Source organism: Melopsittacus undulatus, chromosome 6, assembly GCF_012275295.1.
Source record: "Melopsittacus undulatus isolate bMelUnd1 chromosome 6, bMelUnd1.mat.Z, whole genome shotgun sequence".
Taxonomy (NCBI): domain Eukaryota; kingdom Metazoa; phylum Chordata; class Aves; order Psittaciformes; family Psittaculidae; genus Melopsittacus; species Melopsittacus undulatus.
Genome location: NC_047532.1, coordinates 74,096,705 through 74,124,254, shown reverse-complemented (window position 1 = coordinate 74,124,254; position 27,550 = coordinate 74,096,705). Strand labels below are relative to the sequence as shown.

The window sequence follows — 27,550 nt, the reverse complement described above, 5'->3', positions numbered from 1 at the left end:
GCTGTCCCTCCTAGACAGAGCTCTCAAACCCTATCTGTTTCTGCCTGAAAAGTTGGTGTCTCCTCTGTCTTTTCTTCTGATGCATCACTGTGTATATCACCTGCTTCGTGGGCCCATGTCACTAACACAGTGGAGGCTGTCACTGAGGTGCATGGGGGCATCTGTGGCAGTGAGAGGGCACATCACATCCTGGCTATGGAGGGGTAGGGATGTTAGTGACCTGTTTGTCCCAGGCTGGGGTGACGCAGAAGTCATTAGCATCTGCATGCTGTGCAGCAGCCCCATACATTTAGCAGTGAAGCTATTTGTCTGGTTTGGTGGCAGCTGCCCAAAAGACAGCAGCAATGTCCTGCCCTTTGGAGATGTTGAAAAGAGTGTTTCTCTGTGGCCTTCCAGCAGGGCCAAGGCATAATGGGACAGCAGCCTGTGCGCCAGATGGCTCCAACCCCATCCTATGGAGCACTGCAGCCCTCCCAGGTAAGTGGCAGTGACCACAAATAAGACTGGCATCTGACTCCAGCACAGAGCATCTTCATTTCTGCTGCCAAGTTCTCATTTACTGAGCACCATGAATCTGAATCCCAGAGACAGGCAGCCTTGTGATAGTATTTGCAGGATACTATCAAGAGGCTCATGTCCTCTTGTCCCAGATCTCTTTTGTACCTTTGACTCCATGACTGAAAAAGGTTTTTTGTTTCATTTCAGGGTTACACATCTTACGTCTCCCACATAGGCCTTCAGCAGCATCCCTCCCAGTCAGCCACAATGGTACCTCCTACCTACTCTGGCCAGCCCTACCAGAATTCCCACCCCAGCTCTAATCCTGCCCTGGTGGATCCTGTTAGACAGATGCAGCAGAGACCAAGTGGCTATGTACACCAGCAGGCTCCTGGCTATGGGCACACCTTGGGCAATACACAGAGGTACCTCCTACCCACTGGATGTTAATAAGCTGTATTTCATCAGGCAATCCTAGCAGCAATTCATGAAAAGCCTGTTCTCTGTGCTGACTTCACAGCATCTGAGTTCTTTGCACCCTCAGGGGGACATCTTTCTCTAGCTTTCAGTCCTAGAAAGAAATAGGATGAAATTTGGAGATGCTATTTGCAGGCAGGAGACAGTGTTAGCAGCCAGAGAAAGAGGTATTGGGAAGTATGAGAAAAATTACCTGAGAAAGTTAGTTTTGCTTTTAATAACCAGCAGATCACCAAAGGGCTAGATACAGGATTTCCACTGCTCCTGAGCAGGCATAAATCCACCATGGAAACCATGCAGAAGAGGGGACCAAGGGCTGTTACTTAGGGCTTCTAGAAAAACAGGTTGGTTGAAACCCTTGAGAGACCTTGGTGTCCCTCACCTTTCTGCAGAGAGGCAGCATGGATTGCAAAAGGGCTGTTTGGGCTGTCTTATTGATGTCAGACGGTGGGTTTGGATTAAAGAAGCAGGCCACCCATCAGTGTTTTACTCCATGAGCTTGTCCTTTTCTCTTGCAGGTTTCCTCACCAATCAATACAGCAGGCGTCCATGATGAGTGGGATGAACCATTTGGGTCCCCAAGGAGTCCCCTCAGGAATTCGACCCAGCCAGATCCTGCCTGACCAGCAGCAGCAGCAGTACCTGAGGCAGCAGCAGCAACAGCAGCAGCAGATGCTGAGGGTGAGTGGTTGCTGACAAGAGAAAGGCTGCTGGACCTGGAGGAGGCTTGCTCAGAGCTGCTTACCTCTGTATCAGCAACACTCTACTCTGCCCCTCTGAGTCAGGAACGATGTCAACTCAGTTCAGGCCTCTGTGTAACAATTTGCTAGTTGGTTCTTCCTTCCTTAGAAGGCCACTGGGAATGGAGATGTGTGCTGCACTGCCTTTTACTAATCACCCAGCATGAACCAAAGAGAAGTTAGTAGCAGTAAAGGTCTGCTTAGTCCGCTGCGCTCTGCAGCCACCTCTTCCTCCTCCAGCTGAGCCAGTAAGGTTGTGCAGAAACCTAGCTGTTAATGTTGCAGGAGCTAGAAACAAAGTGAAAATCCCCCTGCCCACACAGGACATAGAGCTGTTCCTTACAAGATCATTTTTAGGGCTATAGCTGTGTTTTCAACAAGATCAAAATAAACACTGGTTGCAGTATTCAGTGGCAGGAAATCTGGTGTGAATCAGTCCTTGTACTGCACATCTAACAGTGTATGGTGAAAAACTGGTCTAACATGAGCTTTTTAGACCCAGCTCTAGATACGAAGAAGTTCAGAGGCATGTGTCAACAGACATGAGTATTCCGTGAATTTGCATTACAGTCTTACGAACATTACATGCTTATATGATAACAACTATGAATGCATTTCTTGGAGTTACAGAAATGTACTGAACTGACAGAAACACAGAGATAATTTGGTTAGTTGGTGAGTTGCAAGGTTTAGCAAACCTGTAGAATGTGGGGAGACTTCACATGGGACAGAGTGCTAAGGCTTTGTGTTCTGAGAAGGACCTGGGTGAGACAATGGTTCCTGCAGAGAGGTTCAGTCTACAGTATTTGAGAATTGCTGCCTTGCACTGGTCAAGAGACTAAACATAGGATGGTCAGCAGCTTTTAATGCTTTTGATGAGTAACACCACCTGACTATTCACTTGGTTTCTTTAAGCATTCTCCATCAGTCATATTTAGGAAAAAAACATGTCTCAGACAACTAGCTCAGTAACTTCATGTAAACCTTAGGCTTTTACCTGACATTGCTTGGATGCTTAAAAAAAATGCGGAGTGCCCAAAATCTCCCGTTACTGGGTCTCCTGCTGTGTTATCAGAGGCATACCAGATGCAGAACAGACTCCTGGTGCTTGGGTTGACTGTCATGGTGCAGTAGCTTATCGAAAGGATGGATGGCCTTTTGGTTTGTCTTGCATGGGTTGGGAGTCATCTGTTGCAAGAAGGTAGGACATGAAATCAGGAGAGGTATTCTGGCTCATTTAGCCAGTTATGTACTCTCTTGTGAGCCCAGGTCATAGCATCCATTTCAAGAACCTAAGTGGCCAAGCTGGTTTAAGATGAAAATTCAGAGGCTCTTCTACAAACTCATTCCCTTTTGCCTTTTAATCCTTGATCCAAGCCCCAATGCATTTGTGACTGCTTCTTGTATCCAATTATTATTGTCTGCTCTGTCCTACTGTTTACTGGCTCTTTATACTCTGCTGTTTACCCAATGTATTCCTAGGCGGCACTTGCAGCTTCCATAGGTCCAGGTTTTTCTAACCTCTTCATAAAATACTGTCCCTTCTCTTGATTGTATTTTTGTGTGTTTTCTGAGTCTCTTCAAGGTTTGAACCTTACCCTTTAGAGCCAGTGGTTGAGACTGTACCTAGCATCCCCATGATGGTTTTCTGTGATATCATTAGTGGTTTTCTAGATCTGCTAGAAATTCTCTGTTGATCTAGAGTTCAAAACTACATTTGGCAGGTGGGAGAAATGTCTGAAAATTAGGAGAAATTTAAAACACTGAGGAATAGTAGGTATATTCTGACTCCAAGTCCAACATGCTGAATATTCTTCTCACCATAACTAGTTCTGTCATCATCTAGGGTGAACACTGCATTCAGTTTTATCTGCATCCTTTTACTGAAGTGCAGCACTGGCTGGCGTGAGGGGCAGAGAAGGGTGGCAGCAAGATAAATCGAGGAGTTGGGGAATGTAACTGAGGTGGAGAGGCTAAAATAGCTGGGCACTGAGCTGGAGGGACAGAGACAAGGAGAGAGAAATCACCAAAGTTCTTGTCTTCGAAAAAAAGCCAAAGCCACCTTTATTGTGCCTTGGCTGGAGGACAAGAAGTGGTCTTCAGTCATAACACTGGTGAGTCAGGGTAGAGGTTACGGAAAACAGTAGCAGGAGTAAGTGTGACCTGCAGTGGAGGTTATAGGAGCTCTGTTGCTGCCTCTGAAAAAATTTTGAGGGCAGGTCAGGCAAATATTCAGTGAAGCCACTATTGTTGATCTTACCCAGGAGGCAGGGGAGGAACCAGCCGACCTCCTGAGGTAGCTCTTACTAGCTTTCTTCTTTGGTTTCTTGTTTGCTGCTGGTCGTTCCCCAGCTGACCAGTAGACTCCTAACTCTCTTCCTGCTGTCTCTCAGTATCTAATCTTGCAGAAAAGCTTTACTTTCCTCTTAACTTTCACTGTATTTCTTGGCATTTCCCAGCCCAGGGCAGGGTCCTGGTGAAATCTGATTAATTTAGGTATCTGCAGAGAAACTGGTGTCAGAAGGTTGTGTTACTACATGGAACATCCTTCCTCCTTCAGTCCTGCCTGTGCCCTGTTGCTGTGTTTATTGCCCAGACAGTTCCCTGATGGTCCCTTTTCTTTTGTCTTCACAGCAGCAACAGCAGCAGCAACAGCAGCAACAACAGCAGCAGCAACAGCAGCAGCAGCAACAACAGCCACAGCCACCCCAGCCGCAGCAGCAACCCCAGGTCTCCACAGTGCCTCAGCCACAGGCGCAGAGCCAGCCCCCAGGGCTGGGGATGCAGGCTCTTCCCCCTCAGCAGCCTATTGTGAGTGTTCACACAGAGGCAGAGGACATGATAGTCCAGCACAAAGCCAGCAGTGCTCCACCTGCATCCCCCTTTCCCCCTCCCCTGCACTTCCCAGGGCTCTGTGTGTGCCAAGCCTGGTGGTGTGGCTATAACGACACTTCTTTCTTTGCAGTTTCAGCGCCAGGGCCTTCAGCAGACACAGCAGCAGCAGCAGACAGCTGCTCTGGTTCGACAGCTCCAGCAGCAGCTTTCCAGTAAGCCTTAGTGTTTCTTGATCCTGTCTCTTGTCTCCTCCCACTGTTTTCTGTTGTAGGTACCTTGGTGTAGAAAAGCAAGGCTATGCCAGACTGTCTGTCTGAGGCTGCAAATGATGTCGACAGGGAGGTGGCATCAGGACTTAGAGCTCCTGGCCCGAGGGGACACAGTAGCTGGGCAGGCAATGCTTGCCAGCTTGTGAGTAACCTTCCAGATGCTCCTGCTGCTGCCTGCAGAGGGATGAGAGAGCTGAGCCTTTGTAGGGACTGCCATGGAGCTTGCCTGAAAGGAGCCAGTCTGGACCTTTAAGGCATCCAGTGGTGTTTCCTCTGCTGTTGCTGACATCCAAGTGGCACAAGGAGGCTGTAATCCTGGGGCACTCACTTGGTGGATCGCCCAGAGATACTGTGTTCATGTGATCATGACAAGACTTCTTGGAGGCGGGAGGGTGTTCTGAGAAGTCTTACTGCATGCTTGCTGTGTTTGCAGTGTTATGTGGGCCTCTGTGGCTGCCAGCACAGACAGGGTAATGACATAGATGGTGTTCAGTCTGGCACTGTATTCCTATAATCTGCATTGAACTACTGGCTGGGGAATCCAGAAACAGAACCCAGTGTCTGTGCTGTTCCCTTCTGAATGGCCTGCTGTTTTACTGTCACCTCACTGGCTTTTCTGCCATAAAAATGATAGACATGCTATGAAAATGCCCAGAAATGGACTGCCAGGGGTTTTGCAGTGCATTAAGTGTGAGGCTGTGCTAAATGTAATAATGTGTGGAATGGGGACTTGGAAACTGCGCTTGTACTTGTTCCCTAATGAAAAATTTGTAGTCCTTGTGACCAAAAAAAAAACAAAACAACCCTCCCCAAAGCAGCAATTTTAAGTGCTGGGTTTCCCACTGGTCTGATTCACAAACCACAAGTCTGTGTGAGGATTCCAGCCAGGATATTCAAGTACAGCAAGACCTCATACAAGAATCCAAATGTATAATAGCAGAAGAGACATATTTTTGTATGCTCTCTGTACAGCAAAGAGCTGGTTTACATGGGCCATGTATCAGCATGCATCTTCTATGCTTCCTCAATGGGTTTGCATCAGTTCCATCTGGAGTTCCTATTTGTAGTGTCTGGGATGGGGTGTAAAGCAGGACATAAACCAAGAACAGCCTGTAGGAGGGGGACAAGAATACTTTGGCCCCAGGATAGTTTCTCTGCTAGGAGACTCCAGGGTATCTCTGAATGTCCTGTTGTCCAGCAGGGTTGAGAAGGAGAGCAGGCTAAACAGGTTAAACTGGTCTCCTTTTACTTAATCTGATTTAGGATTAATCATGCTGATGAGTTTTCAGGAAAGAATGACAGTTCCACTGTAACGGGACAGCACTCAGGTGTCCTGTGAGCACTGTACATCACAAAACATCAGTCCCAGCAGTCTGGAAGTTCATTATATTCTTGAATACAACTTTACCGTGTTTCCTGCCCTTTTTGTGCTATCTGGAAGTTCTTTAGCATGTTACTTCATTTGTACCAAGATACTGACAGGGGGCCAGGATGGTTGTCTCTGAAACCTTCACTGGCTTTGGTTTCTGGGTGTGCCTTAGGATGGGTGTTTGACACTGGCTGAGCAGTTGTATGCCTGCAGGTGCTGTGGAATCTTATAGGCTGGTTTTCCCTTCCAAATCAGAAAGAACTTATCCCCAGACTCACCCTCCCAGCTCGCTGCCACATCTCAGGGTTTTGTGATGAACTACCAATTCCACCACAAGGGATAGGGAGATTGCTTCTGGAGGAGCTTCAGCATCAGGAGTGGCACATTATCTGTGTCTTCCTCAAGGAATGTGGGTCTTGACTGTGGTGCTGCCTCAAGGCTCAGAGAAATGAGCAGAGCAGAAAGTGCCATAAAGGTCATACTTCATGCCTATGACATGCTTGTCATTCTGTGCTGGTGGTGTGGGGAGAGGGATCGCTTTCCTGAACCAGACCTTGTGACTGTCTGTCTTGACCTCAACAGATACACAGACACAGCAGAACAACAACCCGTTTGGACGCTACTGATCTGTGGCACTTCAGCCTGATCCAGGAGGCAGACGTCACTGTGGACTGCACACAGCCTCTCCAGCCTGACCCACAAGCTGGGGCTGGCCCAACCTTTGTCCTGTGGCCAGTGCTGCTGCTGCCTGTCTCACAGGGAGGTGCCAGGAAGATGGTTTTGTTGTACAGAGAAAGTGTTTTTACTATCCAATTTCTACAGATGTTTATGGAGATCCCTTGTGGCTCATAGTCTCCCTCCCCACTTTAGTTTCAGTTTTTACTCAGTTTTTAGTATTTTTGTTAAAATAATGATTAAGACATTGTAAAATTTTGTATTTTATTTATACCAGATGAACCCTGTACTGCAGACATTCTTGGATGAATACAGAGAGCTTACTTTGCAAAAGAAGTGTGTATTCAGAACCTGTGTTTCCTCCTCAGCACTCCACCCAGTACAGCCCCGCAGCACCTCTACACATGGTCTCTTTTCCCCAGTAGAACTAATGTATGCCTTTTCAGCTTTTGTGAATGGCTAAATAGTCTGGCTTGGGAAAGAAAGCCCTTCCTCCGTGTTTGTTTCATGAGCTGGCGCTCATGTGCTTGCAAGGCTTTGCATGTTCCAGAGTTTTACTACTGGCATGTTCCACCAGGACAGAGGCACAAAGCAAAGAGGGACTTGCATTGCAGGTAGTCCTGAGCCCTGACAAGCTCAGCTTCCCAGGCACAGCAGGTACTGAGGCTCAGGTTAGTACCTCTGCAGTCTAGGAGGAGCTGCAGCCCAAATGTGCTCACAGTACTTTTTTCACAGCACAGTTTTGCTAATAAGCACTAAAGCTTCTCTGTTCACTCCTTCCTGACAGCCACAGTGATTTGTCTGGATGGGTAACATGCTGTATTCTCAACTTTTGACCTGGCTAATGCAGCATGCTGCCATGGAGTCGTACCTCTGTCTCTATAGCAGCCTGCTCTAGCTTAGTGCTCTCTGTTCCTGCTGTCTGTTGGAACCTGGAAACCACCTTTCTTCTCTCTTTGGTCCTTCCTCAGCAATTTGCTTGTGGACCATTTGACCTGTGGTTCCCCTGGTAGCTTTTCTTGACCAGTGTCTTCTGTCCCATCTATGTGGGATAGGGTGAGGTTCACAGGGTCTTATGGAAAAATTACCCTTGATCTTAATCTGGGGGCACGTAACAGTTTTGTAGGGTAGGCCACAGCAAGAAGGCAAGTTGAGGGAGTGAAGAGGAAGGAGGGATGCTGAGGCTCTAGTCCTCAGGCCCATGTGCTGGCAGATGTGCCCCTGACTGCTGCCCCAAGCATTGGATCTTCTCATCTCACACTGCATGTCCCCAGGATTTCTGTAGGCTCCTGCTACCTCGTTGCAGGTGGGGTAGAAGATGTTGCTGGCCAGGCCTGATGGAGATGGGCACTCTCCCCTGTTCAGGAGATGTGCGCAGGGCTGCTTCCTCTGTGCATCCCTGCTTGGCCCCTTCCGTAAGGATCAGGCTGGGGAGCATCCAGGAGCTGGCTGTGAGGTCCCCTCACACCCCAGGGGAGGCGTGGGCAAGGGGGTCTGCTTTCCTGCAGCCTGTGCTGGGTGCCTCAGGAAACGGAAGCCCTGCTCACTGCTCTGGAGGAGGGCTGGGCTGGGCAGGAGTGCCTGGGGCCAGCAGAACCCACTTTGGGCAAGCTGAGCCCTGGCTCTGGCCAGAACAAGCCCCTTTTTCCTTGTGTGTGCAGCCGGGTCTTGCAGCTCCCTCCTTGCCAGCCCTGGGAGGCAGCTGGGTCTGCGCCAAGTGGCATCTGCATCCACACGGTGTCTGCATCCATGCAGTGACAGAGGTGGGAGGAGGAGGGCTCTGCAGGCAGCAGCCAGCACCAGAGTGTAGTGGCAGGAGGCAGCACGGCTCTCAGCAGGGATGCTGGAGAGAATGGAATCGGGTGCTGCCCTCCTGCTTTGTGTCTGGTGAAAGCACCCCAAGCCTGCTCAGCCTCCCTTGGGGAAACGGGATGATTTATCCCTTCCTGGGGCTGGGTGCTGATGCGGGATGAGCAGGACTCCAGTGCTCTGTTGTGGTGGCAGACCCAGGGCTCCCCGTCTCCAAGAACCTCTGGCTGCCAGAGGTTTCCAGGGGGTGCAGGAGGCTCCAGCGTGCTGTGGGACTGGGCACCCTGGGAGCTGTGCTCTGCCCATGCTGGCTGCATCCCTCGGAGCCGCTGTTGCTGTGCTGCACATTAGCACTGAGCAGCTGCAGCTTTCAGCAGGTCTGACGGCTTCCAGCCCTCCTCCTCCTTTAAACGCTGCTTGTGAAAGAGCCAAAGGCAACCGGGGGCGGTGGGGGTTCATTAGATGCTGCCCATTGAGTAATGTGAGCAGGTGCCCCGCTGTGGCCACTGGTCCTGTGTGACAGTGCTTGCTGCTGGTTCCCCAAGGGGGAGGGGCAGCCCCAAGGGGTGCCTCGGCAGGGTCCATAAGAAGCATGGGTCCAGCACATGGGGAGAAACCCGAGGTTGCACAAAGGCTTGGCACAGTGGGGTCGTGGGCAGACAGGAGCAGGCTGTGTCCCACGCACTCCTCCACACACTCTGCCAGTGCCCAGTGCTCCCAGTGTGGTGCCCATGGTACACCATGACCCTGTCCTCGGTTGGTTTTGCCTGGCATTGGAACAGAGGGAGCCTGGTCTGCTGTGGGGAAGCTCTGCACCAGTCCAGGGGCCCCTTCAAGATACTTCTCAGGGCTGATGAACCCTGGTGGGCACTAGGAAGGGCTGTGCATCAATCCCACAAGCTGCTGGACCATGTTGCCTGCTCAAGGGTGTACAGAGTTGGCAGTGTGCTCACCCTGGGTGTAACAGGACAGCAATTGGTCAAGCTGCCACCCACGGTCCCTGGGAGAGGGTGTGGGGCAGGAAACCTTGGACCTGTTTTGCAGCAGGGAGAAGGTGCTGGGGCCGCTGAAGCCCAACCAGAGCAGGGTGCTGGGGATCTCACTGCGGCTGGATGTTCAGCAGCTCAGTGTGTGTGCTGGGGGCACACGGGAGCCCTGGAATAGGTGCCTGCCCTCTGCATGCTGCCACATGAGCAACTTAAACGGGAAGCGGTGACTGCTCTGCAGAGGCTGGGTATGGTCTGGGTTGCAGCTCTGCCAGCAGGAGGGAGGCAGAGCCCAGCTCCCCTCGTCGGGATCAGAAGACGTGGAGGTGTCTGCTGGTAACCGCATGTCCTCTTTGATCAGGCATCGCAGCTGCCTCTGTCCTGGCTACAGCAGAGAGATGCAGAGACCAGATGCATCCAGCAGGACTCAGATCCATGCCCTCTTTCAAATGATCTATAATTCCATTAGACAGCACTGGAGCAGAGGTAGCTCCGCCATGGGCAGAGGCAGGCTGGAGGAGAGGCAGCTCCTGCCAGTAGGCTCTGAGCCAGGGGAAGACATTCCCCACAGGGGAAAACGAAATGACCAGAGGTGCTGGGTCTTGCTGCACGGTGCTGCTGGGGGCCTGTGGGGCTGTGGCTGCTGAGCCTACAGCCTTGTGCGTGGCGGGGGTGGGGGGGGCACCTTTGCCTGGCCCCAGGGCTGAGGCTGGGATAGGACATCCCTTACTGGGATCTGGCCAATCCTCTCTGAAGCAGCTAGGCGCTGCAGAGCAGTGGTAGAGCCTGGGGCTGCTCCCCTGGCATGGGTCTGGAAGGTGTGGGATGCTGCGTGTGCAGACAGGTGCGCTGGGGCTACAAAGCCTGGAACTATGCGGGACGGGGGGGCAGACCCCATGCAAAGGAGCGGGGAAGGGTACAGGATGCAGCGGGGCAGGATTCTGGATTCCTGTGGTGGTGCAGGGTGCCGGGGTGGTGCGCGATGGCGGGTGGAGATGCCCGGGGTGCTGCAGGATGCCCGGGTAGCAGAGGCTGCCGGCGTGAGGATGCTCCTACAGACGGGGTCGCTCGCCAGGGATGCAGCTCGCCCCTGGGTGTGCGGGTGTCCGGTCGGGACGGGGGGGTCACGGTGGCCGGAGGGTGCCCGGGGGGTGCGGGGCCAGGGCCGTCGGCAGCGAAGGGGTGCCGCGGCACGGCCCCGCCCCCGCCCGCCCCCGCGTGCACGCGCCGCGCGCTCCCTCTGCCGAGGCCGGCCGGACCGAGAGGGGCGCGGAGCAGCTGCTGCCGCCACCGGCATGGCCCAGCCCCGACAGCCCCGGCGGTGAGTGCGCCCGGCCCGGCCCGGCCCGCACCGCGGTGGCTCGGGCAGGGGCAAGGGCAAGGGCAGGCCCCAATGAGCGGTGGTCTGGGGTTCGGCCGCCGCGGAGGTGATGGGGCTTCAGGGAGGGCGGGTGGCCGCGGGTCGGTGCCGATGTGGGGGCGTCGGGAGCCGGGTTGGGCATCGGGGCGGGAGTTACCGGGTGGTGCCGAGCTCGGCGGCGGGTACCGGCGGGGGTTAACGGGGCCGGATGAGCGGCCGCGGCGAGCCGGCGGGTTGCCATGGCGACGTGCTGAAAGGGGGATTGTGCGCCCGCCTCGGCTGCGCGGCCCCAGCCCGGCGCGGCCCCGGCTGGCCCCGTTCCCTGCGGACCAGCCGCTGTCCCAGCGCCGGGGTTCCTGCTCCGGCGCAGTGCGGGGTGCCGCTGGGGGTGGTTATTTGGGGTGCAAGGATGCGCCGGGTACTGTCCAGCATGAGGCTGCCGTCGCGAGCGTCCCCTGGTCAAGGGCAGGCAGGAGATCCCCGTGGCTTAGATTAGTGGCCATTGCATGGGGAATTACATTGGCCATTGGGCTTCTGGAGCATGGGGAATGACATTGGTAGTCGGGCTCCTGGAGCTGAAGGGCATCATTCCCTGTCTCTCTCTTGGGCAGTCAGCCAGGCTGAAGGCAAGCTCTGTGGCAAATGGGCTCTACCGTGCTGGTGGTGCTGATCCCCAGGCCATGTGGTGAGTCAGGCTCGTGATGCCGAGTTGCTGGTGGCTCCCTTGATGCGCACTGAGGCTTGCACCATTTGCCTGAGTTTGGCTCTGTTGTGCTCGAAGCCATGGAGCAGGACAGTGTGGTGGGTGATGGTCAGCACTGGGGCCTGCCCATGTCTAGCGCTATTGACAGTATGGGAGAGGAGAAGTGAGGAGGGATGCAAGGCCTTTGGCCAGCTGGTATGTTTCTGGATTATGATCTTCCAAATGATAGCATCTCCTGGCGCTTCCACTGGCAGCTCTTCCCAAGGCCACAGGCCTTCTCTGAGGAGATGGCTCTTCCATGAAATACCTGTGGCACTGGAATTCTCTTTTTGTCCTTTGTGGGTGCCTCAGTTGATGCCATAGGTGAGGGCAGAGGGGCTGGAGGTGCCCTTATGGCCAGGCTGACAGACCCAGCTCCTCTTGACCCCCTGCACTGGCCACACTTTGTGTCAGCCTGGTGGGACCTTCCTTCCTCTGAAAACCAGGGTGGAATAGGGGGGCATCTGCAGCTGCGCAAGGGTTAGATGTGTCCTTGGGGGGCTGTGGGGTACCAGTTCAGGGGTGATGCACCAGAGCACCTGTGCCAACCCTGAGGTTCCTCCTCCCATCCACAGGCTGCAGGTAGCCACCCCCGGAGCTGGTGTCTGCAGAATGGTGACGGGCTGACATTTAGAGGTCACACTGAGCACGGTGCATGTGTTTGCTTCATTTGCATTCGCAGTTAGCCCAGCTCGAGGCTTTGCCACTCACATGTGCAGTTGCCATGGTTACGTGTGCGGCCGGGATGTGGAGTTGGGTTGGACACCTGCAAACACACAGCTCAACCTCGGAGCACTGGAGCACAGGCGGACGCTGCCAGGGCACAGGCGGACGGTCCTGAGACACAGGGCAGCCCTTGCACCCTCCCGTGCTGAAAAGCTGCAGGGCCCATCTCAGCATGGTCTGCCTGTGCCTTGCACAGCCTCAGCCACCCAGGCTCAGCACAGCAATGGCTGAATGTGAATCTAGGGCAGTGCTGTGGAAGAGGAAGGTTGAGCCCATTCTAAGCCTGTTGCTCTGGACCTTCCATTCAGGTCTGTCTCTTTCCCAGACCCCATGTAAAGGCTCTTCTCCCAGAGGGCTGGAGAGCAGATGCTCAGGAGCCAGGCAGTGCCGTCAGCACGGTGTGGCCGGCAGCGTCTTGCCCGCGGGCAGGGGCCTGCTGAGACTTCAGAAAGCAGCATGAGAATTGGCAGAGCTCTGCACCAAGGCTCCAGCTGAGGTGGCTGCATCTCTCCGGGCTCTCTGTGGGGTCTGCTGCGGGTGCTCAGGTCCAGCACAGGCAGGGTCCGGGTCCATTTTGACCACGATTACACTGAGTCCATGAGAGAGAACAAGGACACAGTGACTGCCAAAATCCTCTGGCAGGTCCACGTTGGCCTTGTCTTTGTGTCAAGGGAGGAGGAGTTTTAGGACAGCAAGTATGGAAGGCACCTTGAGGTGATCAAATCACTAAGCCCCATCCCTGAGCAACATCAGCTCAGCCAGCTCCTAAACCTCCCCCACCACAGCAGTTCTGTTGCCTCCCAAGCAGTTTGCTGCTGTCTTCCTATATCCTTCCTGCTAGGAGCTACTTCTTTGCAGCAAGTGGAGGAGAATGGAAGTCCTTTTTGCTCTCCAGGAGTAACTGTGACCTCAGACAGACCAGTGTGGGGTAACTGGTAGCAGCTGGGGGAATTCAGTAACAGGAGAAAGGTGGGAAGTGGTGGGGATGTGGAGCATGTGTCTGAGCACGAGCTGTGGTGGAGCCATGCAGGAGGCTGTGAAATCCATTAGCAGAGCACGGAGGGGCTGAGGAGCTGCTGTCCTTGGGCTGTGCAGCATGGGCAGAGGGACAGGGCAGGGACAGCTTGGTTCTGTCCCTAGAGCTTTTGGTGCCATTGGGGTGGGAGAGTTTTTTGCTCTCTGCAGGATCCCAGACAGAGATTTCTTCCTTGATGGTCTGTGGTTACTGGCTGCTGCTGACAGGGAGTTTCAAAAGATGCTTCTTAAGCAGGGTTTGGTGTTTGTATCCAAGTGGGTCTTGGATCTGCATGGGGGAAGGTGGGGGTACCTTAGCAGAAGGAGATGGGTTGGATCCTGGTGCTGGGCTGCTCAGAGCTGTCATAGCTCAGTGGTGCTGCATGGTGGAGGAGATGCTGTGGTGGTCTCCTAACGTGGCCCCGCAGTTGGGGCTGTGCCCAGCACCTTGTGCCGGCCTTGGCAGCACCGCAGTGTGTGTGAGGGGAATGAAGAACAGGTCCTGCAATTGCCAGTGCTGGCAGCGTGACCCCACATCATTCACATCCTGCAATGAGTCTGTCTGTGGGGTCATGGGCAGAAGTAGGAGCAGTGGGAAGACAAGGGGGCTTCTGGCCATGGCTGCTAGGTGCATGCAGCTCCTGGAAGCTTTCCTTGGTTAGGGGATGTGCTGCTTGTCTGGAGGCTTGTCTGGGCTCAGTAGCCATCTGGTATTGCAGCCCTTGTTGGAGCCTGTGCTCCTGCTTAGTCCTGCAGTTGTGTGGATAAGCTCTGCCCTTGCACTATGCTCCTTTTGCTGTGTTGTCTGACGGCATCAGGGCAGGGAGGGGGTGTCACAGAGCAAGACTTCCCACTGGGGAGCTCTGGTTGGGCTGAGGCAGCCCTGGCAAGGAGCTCAGGGATCTGGAGAAGCCTCGTCCCTGACACTGCAAGATGCACAACAGGAGTCAGTCTGTTCCTTCCGAAGTGCGCCTCGGGGGGTGTGTGCCCTGCGAGGAGCCAGGGGCCATGTGGTCACCATGGCCATGCCAGAGGGGCCGGGGCAAAGGCTGGTGAGCGTTACAGCGCTCACACTGTGTGAGAACAGTGCAGGGGCTGCTGCAGCTCACTGAGGGTGAGGATGGTTGGCAGAGGAAGGCTTTTCACGTGGGCTTGGGGAGGGGGCTACAGTGAATGGCCTTTGGTGTGTGATGTGGCTGCAAGGACTTTGCCTCCATTAGGCATTCATCAGCTGCTGCTCTACAGGAGTGGGAGAAGAAGCTCAAGTCTGTGGCATGGCCAAATTGTCTGCATGCCACTCACCATGGAGATGGCCTTGTCCATGTCCTGGTGCTGGCACCAGTGTTAAAGGAGTTGTGGAGGTGAGTCTGAGTCCGGCTGCCTTCACACTCTTCCTCTACCCCTACATGATTCCAGGCACCGCTGAGAAACTTGAAGAATCATGGGACAGTGATGCAGGAGAAGAGGAACGGTCGCTCTGTGGGTCTGCCTCTAGAGCTGCCCAGGGGAGCACTGGAGAGCAGTGTTGAGATCCTTGTGCAGTCAGATGCCTGGAAGTTGCAGCAGGAACTGTCAGAGGTCTGATGGCCCCTGTGCAAAATGGCTAAAGAAGGCAGGGTTCTTAAAACTGGAAAAGAAAGAAGATGAGTAAAGTATGTCTACAGGAGGCCAGGAGAGAAGGCATGGAGGTTAAGTGTTCACTGTTTTCCTTCTATACAAGTACAAGGTCACATAAAATGAAGCTTGCAGGAGGTGCCGAAGAGGAGGAGGGGCATTGCCTCTTGCAGATGTGCTGTCAAACTGCAGAAGTCCTCAGAACAAGGTGTTGTGAGCAGCGAAACCTTACAGGGTTTCCGGGAGAAACAGGATGAATTCAGGAAGGACAAGAGGTTCCCTCAGAACCAAGAAATACACCAATATGTACCTCTGAGTTGGCAGCTGCTGAACTGCAAAGTGCTCGTAGGTCTGAGTAGTGTCGAGGAAGTACACAGGGCAAGGTGGGCCCTTGGTCTGAGCTGTTAGTCTCATAACATTGTTCCTACCAGCAAGGGTGGAGCCAGAAGGGGGCACTGGGCTTTGGTGAAGAAGGATGAGTTTATCCTCATCCATCTCTTGTGTTCCTCTGCTTGGCACAGAGTGACAGATTCCTGCTCAGTCCCACTTATTCAGCACAGAATGCTCTCCCCACTTGATGGAGGTGCAGTTGGTTGTAGAGGTGGGACCTGTGCTAAGCACCAGGCCTCTGTCTTGGCATCACAGTACCCTTTGCTGGAGACTTCTGATGGAATGTTGTCCTCTGACCAACTAATGCAGTTGGTTTGAAAATCACAGAATTGTACCATAGAATAGTCTGGGTGGGAAAGGACCTTCAGTGGTCATCTAGACCAACCCCCTGCCAGGAGCAGGGACATCTTCAACTAGATCAGGTTGCTCAGAACCACATCCAGCTTGGCCTGGAATGTCTCCAGGGATGGTGCATCTGGATGGCAATATCCCTTCCCTCCTGTCTCACCTGACAGTTCTGCCTCCTCCCGATCCCTGGCCACAGGATGCACATCCAACATGCTGGCAGCAGAACTGGAGTCTCATCCCAGCATTGTCCCATTTCCCTGTGGGATCACCAGGGATCTGATCTTTATCTCTTTCAGTCCCCTGGCTCTGCCAGTTCTCAGACACGTCAGGGAACATCAGTATAGGGTTTGTTCCTGGTTTTATGTCCAGATGAGAAAAGACTTGTGTCCTGCTACCAGTGAGGGTCCAGTTCAGCCTTACCTAGGTATACATCTGATGCCAGAAGGCTATCCCACAGCTCTTCAAGCAGTGCAGAGACAGCAGAGAGGCTTGGTTTGGGAGAGGTTTGCTTCTTGTGGGAGAAGTAGACTTGGAGAAGAGGATGCAGAGGTGAACTAGGGATCCAGTGGTCCCCAATGGGCTTTGAGAGAGGGGCAGCAGGATGAGGAAAAGCAAGGCTGAAGCTCATGAAGAAGACACTCTTTCCCATCCTCATGACCTCCAGGAGGATCCTGTCTGCGAGGGCTGAGAGAAGTATCCCATCAGCACCGTGGCGTCCTTGCAACCACAAAACCCACATCTGCCCTTTGTGAGCAGCCATAAGGGACAGATCCTGTGCCTCAAGACAGAAATGATCTCTGTTGTTGTCACAGTATCCCAGACTGGTTTGGGCTGAAGGGACCTTAAAGCTCCTCCAGCCCCAACCCATGCCACAGGCAGGGACACCTTCCACTAGAGCAGGTTGCTCCAAGCCCCTGTGTCCAACCTGGCCTTGAACACTGCCAGGGATGGGGCAGCCACAGCTTCTCTGGGCACCCTGTGCCAGCGCCTCAGCACCCTCACAGGGAAGAGCTTCTGTCTAGCCTCATTGCCATTTTGGTTTCTGTTGCTGCTGAGCTGCCTTGATGAGGATCTGAGGTTGCAGATCTGGGCAGGGAGCTGCTGTACTTGGATGTTCATGACTTTAAGGTGTTTACCTGCTCTTTGTAACAAAAACCTCCTCCCCTGTCCGTGGGGAGCAACGCTTCAAAAGTGGGCATCTGCTGAGGCTGAGCTGTGCTCGGGGAGCTCTGAGAAGGAGCAGGGAGCACGGGAGCTGCCTTGGCACTGGGGTTGCCTTCACTTGGCATTGCTGGTACTTGCAGCCTGCTCGTATGTGCTGTTTCATCCTGGTCTGCTCCCTCTGGAGAGACAGGGCATCTCCAGGCTGCTCCAGCAGCCTTTGCACTAAAACAGAGCAAAGATTTTTTTACCAGAGATTTTAGGCTTTCTGCTTTTTTTATGCTTGAAGATAGAAAGTGTGGGAGGAGAAAAGTACAAGGGAAAATAGAGAATAAATTAGGATTAAATCTGAACAGGCTACCATCCTAGCTGCTAGCTTGCCCAGCTTCCAGTTCTTAGCAAGCCCAGGTTGCATGAGAAAAAGACTTTGTAGAGCTGCCGTGGCTGCAGCTGAGCCCCAGCCTGAGGGGCTTCCATGGTCTTCTGCTCAGTCATGCCAGCTCTGGTTTCAGTTTGGGAATGTGAGCAGCCAATGGCTTTTGCTGAGGGCAGGCTTCCCTGCTTGAGCAAGCTGCTTCTCCTAGTTGAGTAGATGCTGTTGTGGGCTTGGGCTGAACCATCTATCTGCATGTAGTCCTTCCAAGGTGACAAGAGGGTTGTGGACCTGCTCGAGCAAGTCCAGAGGAGGCCATGGAGCTGCTGCGAGGGCTGGAGCAGCTCTGCTCTGGAGCCAGGCTGAGAGAGCTGGACCGAGTCAGCCTGGAGAAGGCTCCTGAAGGGGAGACCTGAGAGCAGCTCCAGTGCCTAAAGGAGCTGCAGGAAACCTGGAGAGGGGCTTGGGACAAGGGCCTGTAGGGACAGGACAAGGGGAATGGCTTTAACCTGCCAGAACAGGGGAGACTGAGATGAGCTCTTAGGCAGAAGCTCTTCCCTGTGAGGGTGCGGAGGCGCTGGCACAGGGTGCCCAGAGAAGCTGTGGCTGCCCCATCCCTGGCAGTGTTCAAGGCCAGGTTGGACACAGGGGCTTGGAGCAGCTGCTGCAGTGGAAGGTGTCCCTGCCCGTGGCAGGGGTTGGGGCTAAATGAGCATTTAAGGTCCCTTCAGCCCAAACCCGTCTGGGGTTCCATGACACATCTGTCCGGGCTACCAGCAATATGCACAACCTGTGACAACGGTGATTATCAGCTGTGACACTCTATGAACTCCTTAGGTTGCTCACTGGGGCACGTAGCTTCCGTGTGTTTCCAGAGTTCCTGGGAAAGCCTTTAGGGTTTCTGGAGAATCCAGCAACTCCAGGACAGGCTTTCCCCTTGCCCAGCTGCAGATGGGCATTTTTGGATGCTGTGCCAGCAGCATGTGCAGGTGGCCTCTGTGCCGGCAGCCCCGGGGCTGCCCTCGCCCTGGTGCTGCCCTGAGCCTGGAGGGTGCTGTCAGCTCCGCCGCAGCTCTGCCTTGGGCCGGTGCCGCCTGTGCAGGGTCGGACCTTTCCCCTGTGGCTCCTCCACACCCCCCAGCCGTTACCCCTGGTGCCGGCGCTCAGCGGTGAGGGGGCAGAGAGCTGCGGAGCGGAGGGCGGTGGCTCCAGCACCTTGCCTTGCTCTGGAGCACGCGTGCGGACCTCACTAGCGGCTGAGCTGCAGTGGGGCTGGAGCGCCCGCCCCGGTGTGTGCTGGAGCCTGGCGGGGCCGCCGAGCAGCGGGTCCTGCCTGCCAGGCTTGCAGGGCTGACGTCACCTCGGAGGAGCAGCGGCTGCTGCAGGACGTGGCTGGTTGACGCTGTGTCACGTTGGCTCTGGGCCTGCAGCCCTGGCGGGAGGTGCTGCCCCGGGGCCGGGAGAGGGGCTTGGCACAGCCGGAAGCAAGAGGGACCTGGTGCTCTGCCACCAGCGGCTTGCCGAGGATGGGTGTTGTGGATGGGGAAGTCCATGGTCCAACAGCCATACCGTTTGCACACCTCCACATTCAGGTCTTCACTTCCTGATGTTTCCAGTGACTCCCGTCTGCTGGTGGGAGCAGAGGAGCAAGGGGGTTACAGCATTAGCAAATACAGCTTGTCCTGTCCTGTGCTCTGTGCTCTGCATGCACTGCTACCGACTGTCACAGCTCCTCTTCTCCTGTCCCAGTCCAGAGCTTTTTGGGTCTGAGTGCTTTGCCCTCTGTGAAGATGAAGACACCAGTGCTATGAGGAGGGGAGGGTGGTCACCCAGGCCAGCCACAGCAGAGCTGGGACTGAGCAGTGCCCTGGTCCTTGGTGGTGGGTGCCACTGGGGCTGTGTCACTGAAAGGGGCACCAGTGTGATGACAACAAAATGATTGTTCTGTCTGGATGTTGCTTGCTGGACAAAGTGCTGCTTCCATGTCCCTGCTTGGTTCTTGCAACATGGTCAGAAAATCATGTCTGGCCTTTAGTCAAGGCCACTGACACTAACACAATTCAGCAGCTTGTGTCAGGTGGGGTGTGTTGGGGCACTCGCCTCTCCAAGTAGGGTGATGGGCTTGGGCTCATCTGGGGCATCTCTTGGGCACAGGACAGGATCTGCAGCTCTCCTAGCTGTGGGAAATGAGGGACATTCCATCCTGGGCTCTGGGTGCATGGATCTGCATGGAGCCTGTCTGGGAGTAGGGACTCTTGTAACAGGATGGAAGGGGTATGGATGGTGGAGGTGATGCTAGCTCAGACATGTCCTAGGACAGCTTTCCTGAGCATTGCCACCGCTGACTACACTGAGGGAATGATTTAGTGCTAGACTGCAATGCTTGGACTTTCAAGTACAGTGAGAGAACATTCGTGTCCCTTCTGTCTGCGCTGTGACCTGGATGGGTGACTCTGTCGGGATGGCCCCTACCACATACATAGGGATTTGCTGTCCCCATAGAGCCACCCTGCTCCATGGACTTGGTAGCTGTGTTGGTGTCACGTGGTACAAGATGGGGTGGTAATGGGTGATACAGGAAGGTGGTGCTTGTACACCAACCAACAGATAACTTGTAAACTTATCTCAGTACAGGAAAACTGATTATGTTGTGTTTCAGCTTCTGTGGAAAAGTTCATTCCCACTTGTCTCCGGTTATTTTCCTCATATCTGCTCTTTGCCATGGGTTTATTACCTTTAGCCCAGGTCATCTTCATGACCTGGTTTACAACTCTGCCAAACAAAACTTTGCTCAGCTCACGAGGAGTGGTGGGCAGTGGTGTGAGGCAGAAATCGATGTTGGGGCAGGTGTTGGTAAAGGAAACAATCAATTTTCAGCTCACCACTGAAACCAGAGATTCTTACAGCCATGGTCTGGATTACAGCCTGTGATTAAGCGGTTTTTGCTTCCTAACTGAGTCAGCAAAACTGAAACACTGACAACTTATCTTGGGTGTAGCTGTTCCCATTCAAGGCACTCTTCGGTTTTGTTGCCCACCCTCTCTAGTCACATTTGCAGGAAGTCTGTATTTTAAGCTGCAGTGGGTTCCTCTGTGCCCAGCCCACCTCCTTACATTTATAGAGCCTCCTCCAGGCCATGCTGGTCCATGGAAAGCATCGGCTGTGCACACACTCAGCCTGCCTGCAGCCACCACTGCTTTCTCATCTTTCCTGGGCACATTCAGAAGGCGTCTTGACCCATTATAAGCACACGTGGTGGTACAGGTAGGACAAAGCTTTGTGCAAATTGCCTGTGGCCCAATTGGTTGGAGGAGGTCCATGTCCTTTGCAAGGCTGGGTTTCCAGAAAGGAGCTTGAGGAATTGGGGTATGAGAGAGTTTTGTGAAAAACATTCCATCAGCAGCTGGGTTTCACTTCTGTTGCTTTGTTTGGGGTCTCTCAGAAATGGGGATGTTACTGTATTGAGCCAGGGTCACTGAATATTACATTTCAAACCTGCTTTTTCTAACATAAGAAACATGAAGCTGTTTGGACTCAGAGTTTCAGAAGCTTGTTTCTCTGAAGAGCTGTGTGATTGTGTAATTGGTCCCTGCTGTAGTTCGGTCATAATGATCCAATTTAATCTAAATATCTGTGCCCATGGTAGTTTCTGGGGCAGGTCTTTGGGAGAGGATGTAGGAACCATGACTCTGGCAGATGTGAGGGGGATGGTGATGAGCAGCTGGGATAATGTCACAGCACGGCTTGCCAAAGCTGGAGAAGGAAGTGAAGGAATGCTGCTTTGTGCAGACAGCTCCCTTTGCTGGGTGAGATTTACACTCCAGTTGCTAGCTGTGGAGTGTTGATCTTGGATTTGTGAGTGAGCTTATATTGCCTTAAAGTAGGTGCCGGTTGCTTGTTTGTGATATTATGGAGAGCAAGCAAGTTGTCTTGGTGTGAACTTCGTGCTGGTGCCAAGGGCTTGCTGAAAGCAGATTGTCTGTCAGTTCACTCCTGAATAGATGTCTGGAAATTCCAGGGTTCTACACTTTAGTGTTGTCAGTCACCTGCCCGCGCAAAATGAGTGTTGCAGTAATTCTGCCATTTATGAAGTGCCATTTCCTCTAGAATAGAATATTTCAGTTGGAAGTGACCTAAAATGATCATCTAATCCAACTGCCTGACCAATTTAGGGCTGACCAAAAGTTAGGGCAAAATTACTAAGGGCATTGTCCAAATGCTCCTCAAAAACTGACAGGCTTGGAGGGCACCAATCACCTCTCTAGGAAGCCTGTTCCAGTGTTTGACCATGCTCTCGGTGCAGGGGTGGTCACACACTGATGTCTGGTCTAAACTTCCCCTGGCACAGCTCTGAGCCATTCCCACGTCACCTCACTAGATCCCAGGGAGAAGGGGTCAGCACTTACTTCCTTCTCCATCTCCTCAGGAAGTTGCCGACAGCGGTGACGTGGTCCCTTGTCTAGCTGCGGAGATGCAGTTTGCCCGGCAGCTATCCTTGCCTGTCCCGCCCTTCCTCAGCCTGCCAGCGGGCAGAGGCCGGGTGCGTTCGCTGGAGGTGCTGGGTGCCGTACGGCCGGACTGCAGAACCGGCACCACCCCGGGCGCGGCGTGACGCGGTGCTGAACGGACAGCTCCCGCCGCCTCCGCCGCGGGTGGGACCGGGGGCACCGGGCGGCCTGCGCCGCCCCGCACCGCCCTCGGGGCACCACCGGCTCCTGGTGGTCGGTCCTGCCAGGCTGGACCAGGCACGTTCAGGCTGGAATAGAGCGATGCCATGTCCGGCTGCTCCAGCGATCCCTCGCATGGCTTCTGGAGTCTCCTCCAGAGCTCTCTGATCTTCCAAGCTGGGTCAGGCTCTCTTAGAATGAAACAGAATGGTTTGGGTTGGAAGGGATGTTGAAGCTCCTCCAGCTCCAACCCCCTGCTAGGGGCAGGGACACCTTCCACTGGAGCAGCTTGCTCCAAGCCTCTGTATCCAACCTGACCTTGAACACTGCCAGGGATGGGGCAGCCACAGCTTCTCTGGGCACCTTGTGCCAGTGTCTCAACACCTCTTCCTTTGCTGCCTGTTGTTCTGGCTGAGGAGCAACTGTGTGTCTATCTATACCAGTGCCAGGGGACTGTGTTTGCTGTTTAGACAGTGGTTCTCATTAACCTCTGCCCTTGCAGGGAAGCATTTGTAAAATGGAAACTATGCAAACAGCAAGGTGAAGGAGAGAAGAGCTGCTGCCATTTCTTCATGCTGGGGTCAGGGAAGCTATAACATGAGATAATCCAGATTATTTCTATCCAGAATGTGGCACTAAATGGCCTACTTCCAGCAGTTATCCCTGAACCATGTGGAAACCCGACAGCCCACCAAGAAGCTGCTGCCACTGACAGGCAGGGACCTGTCCTGGCAGAGCCTCTTGCTCACACAGCAGATGCTGGCTGTGCCATGTGGGCCTGCCTCAGCTTCCCACCAGAACCTGGGAAGCAGTGAGTGGGAAGGTCAGTCAAAATCTAGACCAGCTCAAGGTGAGCATGGAGCACACTCCAAAAGAGCTCAGGCTTTCAAGCACAGTTGTCCTGGGGTCCTCTATAGGGGCCACCCTCTGCTTGCATTGGCAGGATTGGATGCTGACCCCAACACTGTACCTGTTGCAGTACTCACTGGCTGTCCTTCAGCAACATTGCCAGTCTCAGCTCAGTGACACTGAGAAACCTCCTGCATTTTGGGGGCTTTTGGTGCTAAACAGGAGTTGGAAATGAGCCAGGCTATCTCACCTGTGGTGTAGTGTGCTTTCTGGTAGGTAGCCAGGCATCAAGCAGTGTGCTGGCATTCAACACCAAAACTGCCTGGAAAGGCTGAAATGCAGGCAAGGGAAAGGTCTGCTTTGCCCCTGGTGTCCTTCCCAAGGCAGGCTTGGCTCTTTCATGAGGGAATCTTTAAAGGCCATGGAGCAAATGGGGAATAGGCCGTATTGCAGCAGGAGGCCATTGGCACCAGAGCAGAAGTGGCACTTGAAATGTCTGTTTCTAGAGATTTTGGTAACATTCTTCTGTTCTGAATGGGAGCTCTCGAGGATCTTGGCACGTGTCTGGGAGTTGTCAAAGAGCTTCTGTCTCACATATGTTCTTGCAGCATTGAGGAACTTAACTGACACTTCTCACGTGGTCTCTCATCCTCTCCCCAGGGCAAAGGAGGTGCAGTGGAGTGTGTTGTAGGCTTCTGACATCCAGCTTACTTTAAACATTGGTGGTGCTGTGAAAGGCAAGACACAGGGGTGTTTCTTGCACTTGAAGCAAATGAGGGTGGCGTTTGTGGCTGGTTTAGCTTGTGTCCCATCAGAGTGACTGTGGTGCTGACTGTGATAGACATCAGGGGTGCTGCAGATGTGCCTCTAGGAGAAACCTAGAGAGTGAGATGGACACTGAAGAGACCTGGAGAGACCTCTGCAAAGTGGAGAGCAGATGTGTGTGGACTCCATGGTGCTTGGAAGCCCCCTGAGTGTTCTGCTTTGTCAGTGTCCTAAATGCTGAAGTCTTCACGGCTGGGGTGGCAGTAGTTTGCTCAGGTGGTGACAAATGCTGAACAAATGAAGGCAGGGACAGAGCTGCCAGCCAGGGTGATGAGGAGTGTAAGAGACTAGGCTGGAGGGGACACCAAGGGGGTTGAGATGGACTTGATCCACCCATCTGCCATGTAGCATCCTTCCCAGATATGCATGGGGTGCTTTAACTTGAATCTCTTACTATGAATGTAATGTTACTACCTAGCATGAAGTTCAGCTTCAGACTGTTCTGACCTTTATCCCTGTGGCCTTCATGTGCTATAAACCTGTGTCCTCTGACTTGTCTAGACTAGCCCCACACTTCTGGGTTTTGTCCAAGGATTTTTAGTGGTCTTGCTGGTCTCCTGTGGCCTCTGTTAGTTGGTCCAATTTTCTGGGGGAGGAGAACGGTATAATTATTTGATGTGGCTTTATGAGCTGAGAGGAGAGCAAAGTAATTCACGTTTCTTTATAAACTGTCTGTCTGCACATCCTACTGGATTCTCCTTTGTTTTGGTGGCAATGAAGTGCTGGCTCACACTGAACTTGTATCCCCCTGCAGCCCTTAGGACCCTTCTGGCAGAAGTGCTGCTGTCTTTTCTTCTGTGGTCTGTGCAAGTTTTTCCCTCCCAATGACTTACAGCCCTGCCCATCCTCTCTCAGCCCTTTCCCCAGTCTGGTGGGAGTGTGTCAGATTCCTGCCCTGGTCTCCCTAGCGCTGGGTGTCACGTGCAGATTTTAAAACATTCTCTGTTCTGTCATTTAGCTCGTTCATGCCACAGCAGAGCAGGAGCAGTAGCAGGGCTGACCTTTCTGAAACCCCTTTTCAGTGTAACTTCAAGCCACTGGTAGCCATATATTACTGTGCACCGGCTCTGTGATGGACCTGAAGTCCTGGGACTTGCTCACAGTGCTGTGGGACCAGGAAACACCTGCCTGTGGCATGGATGAGTAACTTGGGGTGTGTCAGAAAGACCCACAGGGCACAATCCATGGCACACAACCACCAGCTTCTCAAGCACTGACCCAGGCCACAAGCATCAGTAGCTGCAAGTCAAGACCCTGCTCTTGCAGACAGGCTGGTGGGAAGGTTTGGACCTCGCTCTCCCTGGGCAGGAGGAGGCAGAGGTTTCTCATGCTGCTTGCCAGGTGCATGTCTGTGGTGGGGTGCCCGGGTTGGCTGTTTGCTGCCTCTCACTGTGATACAAACAGGGTCAGATGATGAGCAAAGCTACAGAAGGCAGAGTGGCCAGAGGGTGCAGTGGGACATCCTGTCTGCTTGCTGCTAGGAGGAAACCATTCATCAGTGCCAGCTGCGCGGTCTGAGGTCCTGGTCTCTCCTGGCTTTGGACCACGCAGAGGACAGAGCCACAGCACCAGCGTGATGAGCCTGGGGCTGGTCAGCCCAAGTGCTGAGAGGGGCAGGAGGCTGGAGCCTGGCAAAGGCTCCGAGGCAAGGGCAGGCTGCCTACTTGCATCGCCTTGGCTGCCTGCCAGGGAAGGTGTGGATCCAGCTCGTCTGGCTGGTGTGGAGACGCCTGCCTGTGCATCTGCAAGGGAGGCTTCCAGAGGATCCCACCCGCCCAGGTTTCCATGGAGAGCGCTGAGGAGGGAGCTGTCTGGCAGACAGCGCAGCCCTGGAAATGCGGATAGAGCATTTGTTTTCCCAGGCAGATGAATAACACCCTAACAGCCTCACTTCCTCTGCTCACCCACCGGCGCTCTGGCAGAGCGACCTGGGATACCTGCGGTGTCTTTCTCCTGCCGGCTCCTTGCTGTGCGCTTGTCTGAGCATCCCCAGTATCTGCCCAGCCCAGCCCCGTCTCCCTTCCAGTTGGCAGGCATGGCTCCTGCTGGCGCAGAGCTGCCGGGAGCCAGCAGCCATCTTTGCTGGGGGATGCGCTTGGCTTCGCAGCTGGAGGCAAGAATGGGAGCGCTGTAGGCGGGAAGTTTCGCTCCCACCTCCTGTGGGATGCGGGGGAATCACTTCCCCGAACAAAATGTCCTTTCTTGGATTTCCCAGTTATTTTGCATCGAAAGGCCAAGGGCAAGCTGAAGAGCTGATGCGGCAGCAGGCAGCAGTGAAAGGCGCATGCAATGGCCCCCGGTGAAGGGGGCTGAGCTCTGGTTTTCATGGCACTCTGTCAGTATTAAATTAAGGTTAAATTCCCATCCTCAATGTTGTGTTAACATGAAGTTACAGCAGAAAGCACAGAGCACAGAACAGCAATATGAGGGTGTAAGATGTGTTACAGGGGTATTGTAATCATCCCAAATGAGGCATTTGAAACCCAGGGAATTCCAGATTCAGGGTTTGCGTCATGTTGGGGGTTTGTAATTGAAAAACAGTCCAAACAGAGGAAGGCTTAGAGCAGCATGTCACTGAGACTGATTTGTGCGCCTGTTCTGTGCTTGTGGAGACAGGCAGATGAAGGGGGAAAAGTCTTTTAAAATGATAGAACCAGATGTGGAATTACAAGAGTTAGAACACCACAATCTCCATTTGGGTGTTAAGGCATCATGGCTCTCCAAGGGAATGTCAGGGCTACTGGGTCTTGACTATGCGGTTCCATAACTAGACATACTTGGCTTTCGCTAATGTAACTCACCTCTGTGTCTGATGCTTCATAAAGCTCACAATTGGAGACAGCTGCAAGTCCTGTAGTATCATTTTATTTAAGTTAAAGATGTGTACTTGGAATTTTAATTCTATCTTAGCTTGTGGTTTTTGTCTTCAAACTTACATGGGTTTCATAAGCTAGAAGAACCATGGATGAGGATTAAACAAAACCCCAAGGGAACACCATTGTAACATAATTCTGAGGAGCCGTAGCAGGTACCTGGGTTTTAGCTGTGTTTTATAAAGAGATTCCTCATGGTGCCAGGTCTGGGTGGTCACGCTGGGTGCATGGCTGCCCCAGGGCCACAGGGCAGGTGGTGAATTCAGCCCTGGCTTTGCAGTCACTGGGAGCTGTGCAGTAGTGCTGCCTGATGCTGCAAAACGGCTTGGCTGGAGGAGCTGGTGGAGCAGCAATGCCCACAGCAGCGTGCGGCCACAGCCCAAGGAAGCTCTCAAGTCAGGAAACCAGCTGGTAAAGTCACCACAGGCAGGGCTGTGGTGCTCTTGCAGAGGGAAAACCAATGACGGGTCAATTGAAATGGCTCTGTGGGGAATTGTGGGCACTATCATAGAGACTGGAAGCTGCCTGTAGCTTCCAGTCATACAAATTAGATATGACAGTCATTAGTAACTGGGGTTTATGCTAACCTATGGACCCTCAGCAGATCTGCGCTCGGCAGTTGCCTTTCAGCAATGTCAGGCAGAGCAGTGGGTCTGAAGCACTTGTGAGAGCCCATGTGGGACTATTGCAGCTCTGGGGGTTCCCCAGCCATCATCGCACCCCTGGGATGTTGCTGTTCAGCAAATGTCGCTTCTCTGCTGCAAGGAATATTAAGTGAAGGATGGTTTTCCTCCAGAGCTGCAGGCACTGTGTTGCAGGGACAGCTCCAGCAGTGGCAGGGCAGAGGAGAGCCTGGGGTCCCTGGGTGCCGCAGCTGTATTTCTGTCCCACGATACACTTTTTGTTTCGTAGGCTGTTTGGGGATAACACAGCAGGGCTGTTCTCCTGCT

General features: G+C 53.6%; 2 protein-coding genes across 6 annotated transcripts in view; both read left to right on the top strand.

Moving 5' to 3' along the window:
* The window catches only part of MED12 (mediator complex subunit 12), a 36,775-nt gene extending 29,576 nt beyond the window's left edge, over positions 1-7,199 (top strand). The window contains exons 39-44 of one of the 2 annotated variants that reach the window (XM_034063648.1): positions 397-477; positions 706-923; positions 1,494-1,656; positions 4,353-4,526; positions 4,681-4,762; positions 6,771-7,199. In XM_034063648.1, the coding sequence (XP_033919539.1) occupies positions 397-477; positions 706-923; positions 1,494-1,656; positions 4,353-4,526; positions 4,681-4,762; positions 6,771-6,814 (762 nt within the window). In that variant the 3' untranslated portion in view covers positions 6,815-7,199. Of the gene's footprint in view, positions 1-396; positions 478-705; positions 924-1,493; positions 1,657-4,349; positions 4,527-4,680; positions 4,763-6,770 lie in introns of both variants that reach the window. The other variant, XM_031048224.2, reaches the window with a different exon arrangement.
* A 3,717-nt stretch (positions 7,200-10,916) lies between these two features.
* NLGN3 (neuroligin 3) overlaps positions 10,917-27,550 on the top strand; it is a 42,154-nt gene continuing 25,520 nt past the window's right edge. For all 4 annotated transcript variants that reach the window (XM_034063672.1, XM_034063674.1, XM_034063673.1 and 1 more), the window contains exon 1: positions 10,917-10,979. The gene's annotated coding sequence lies outside the window, so the exon portion shown is untranslated. The remainder of the gene's footprint in view (positions 10,980-27,550) is intronic.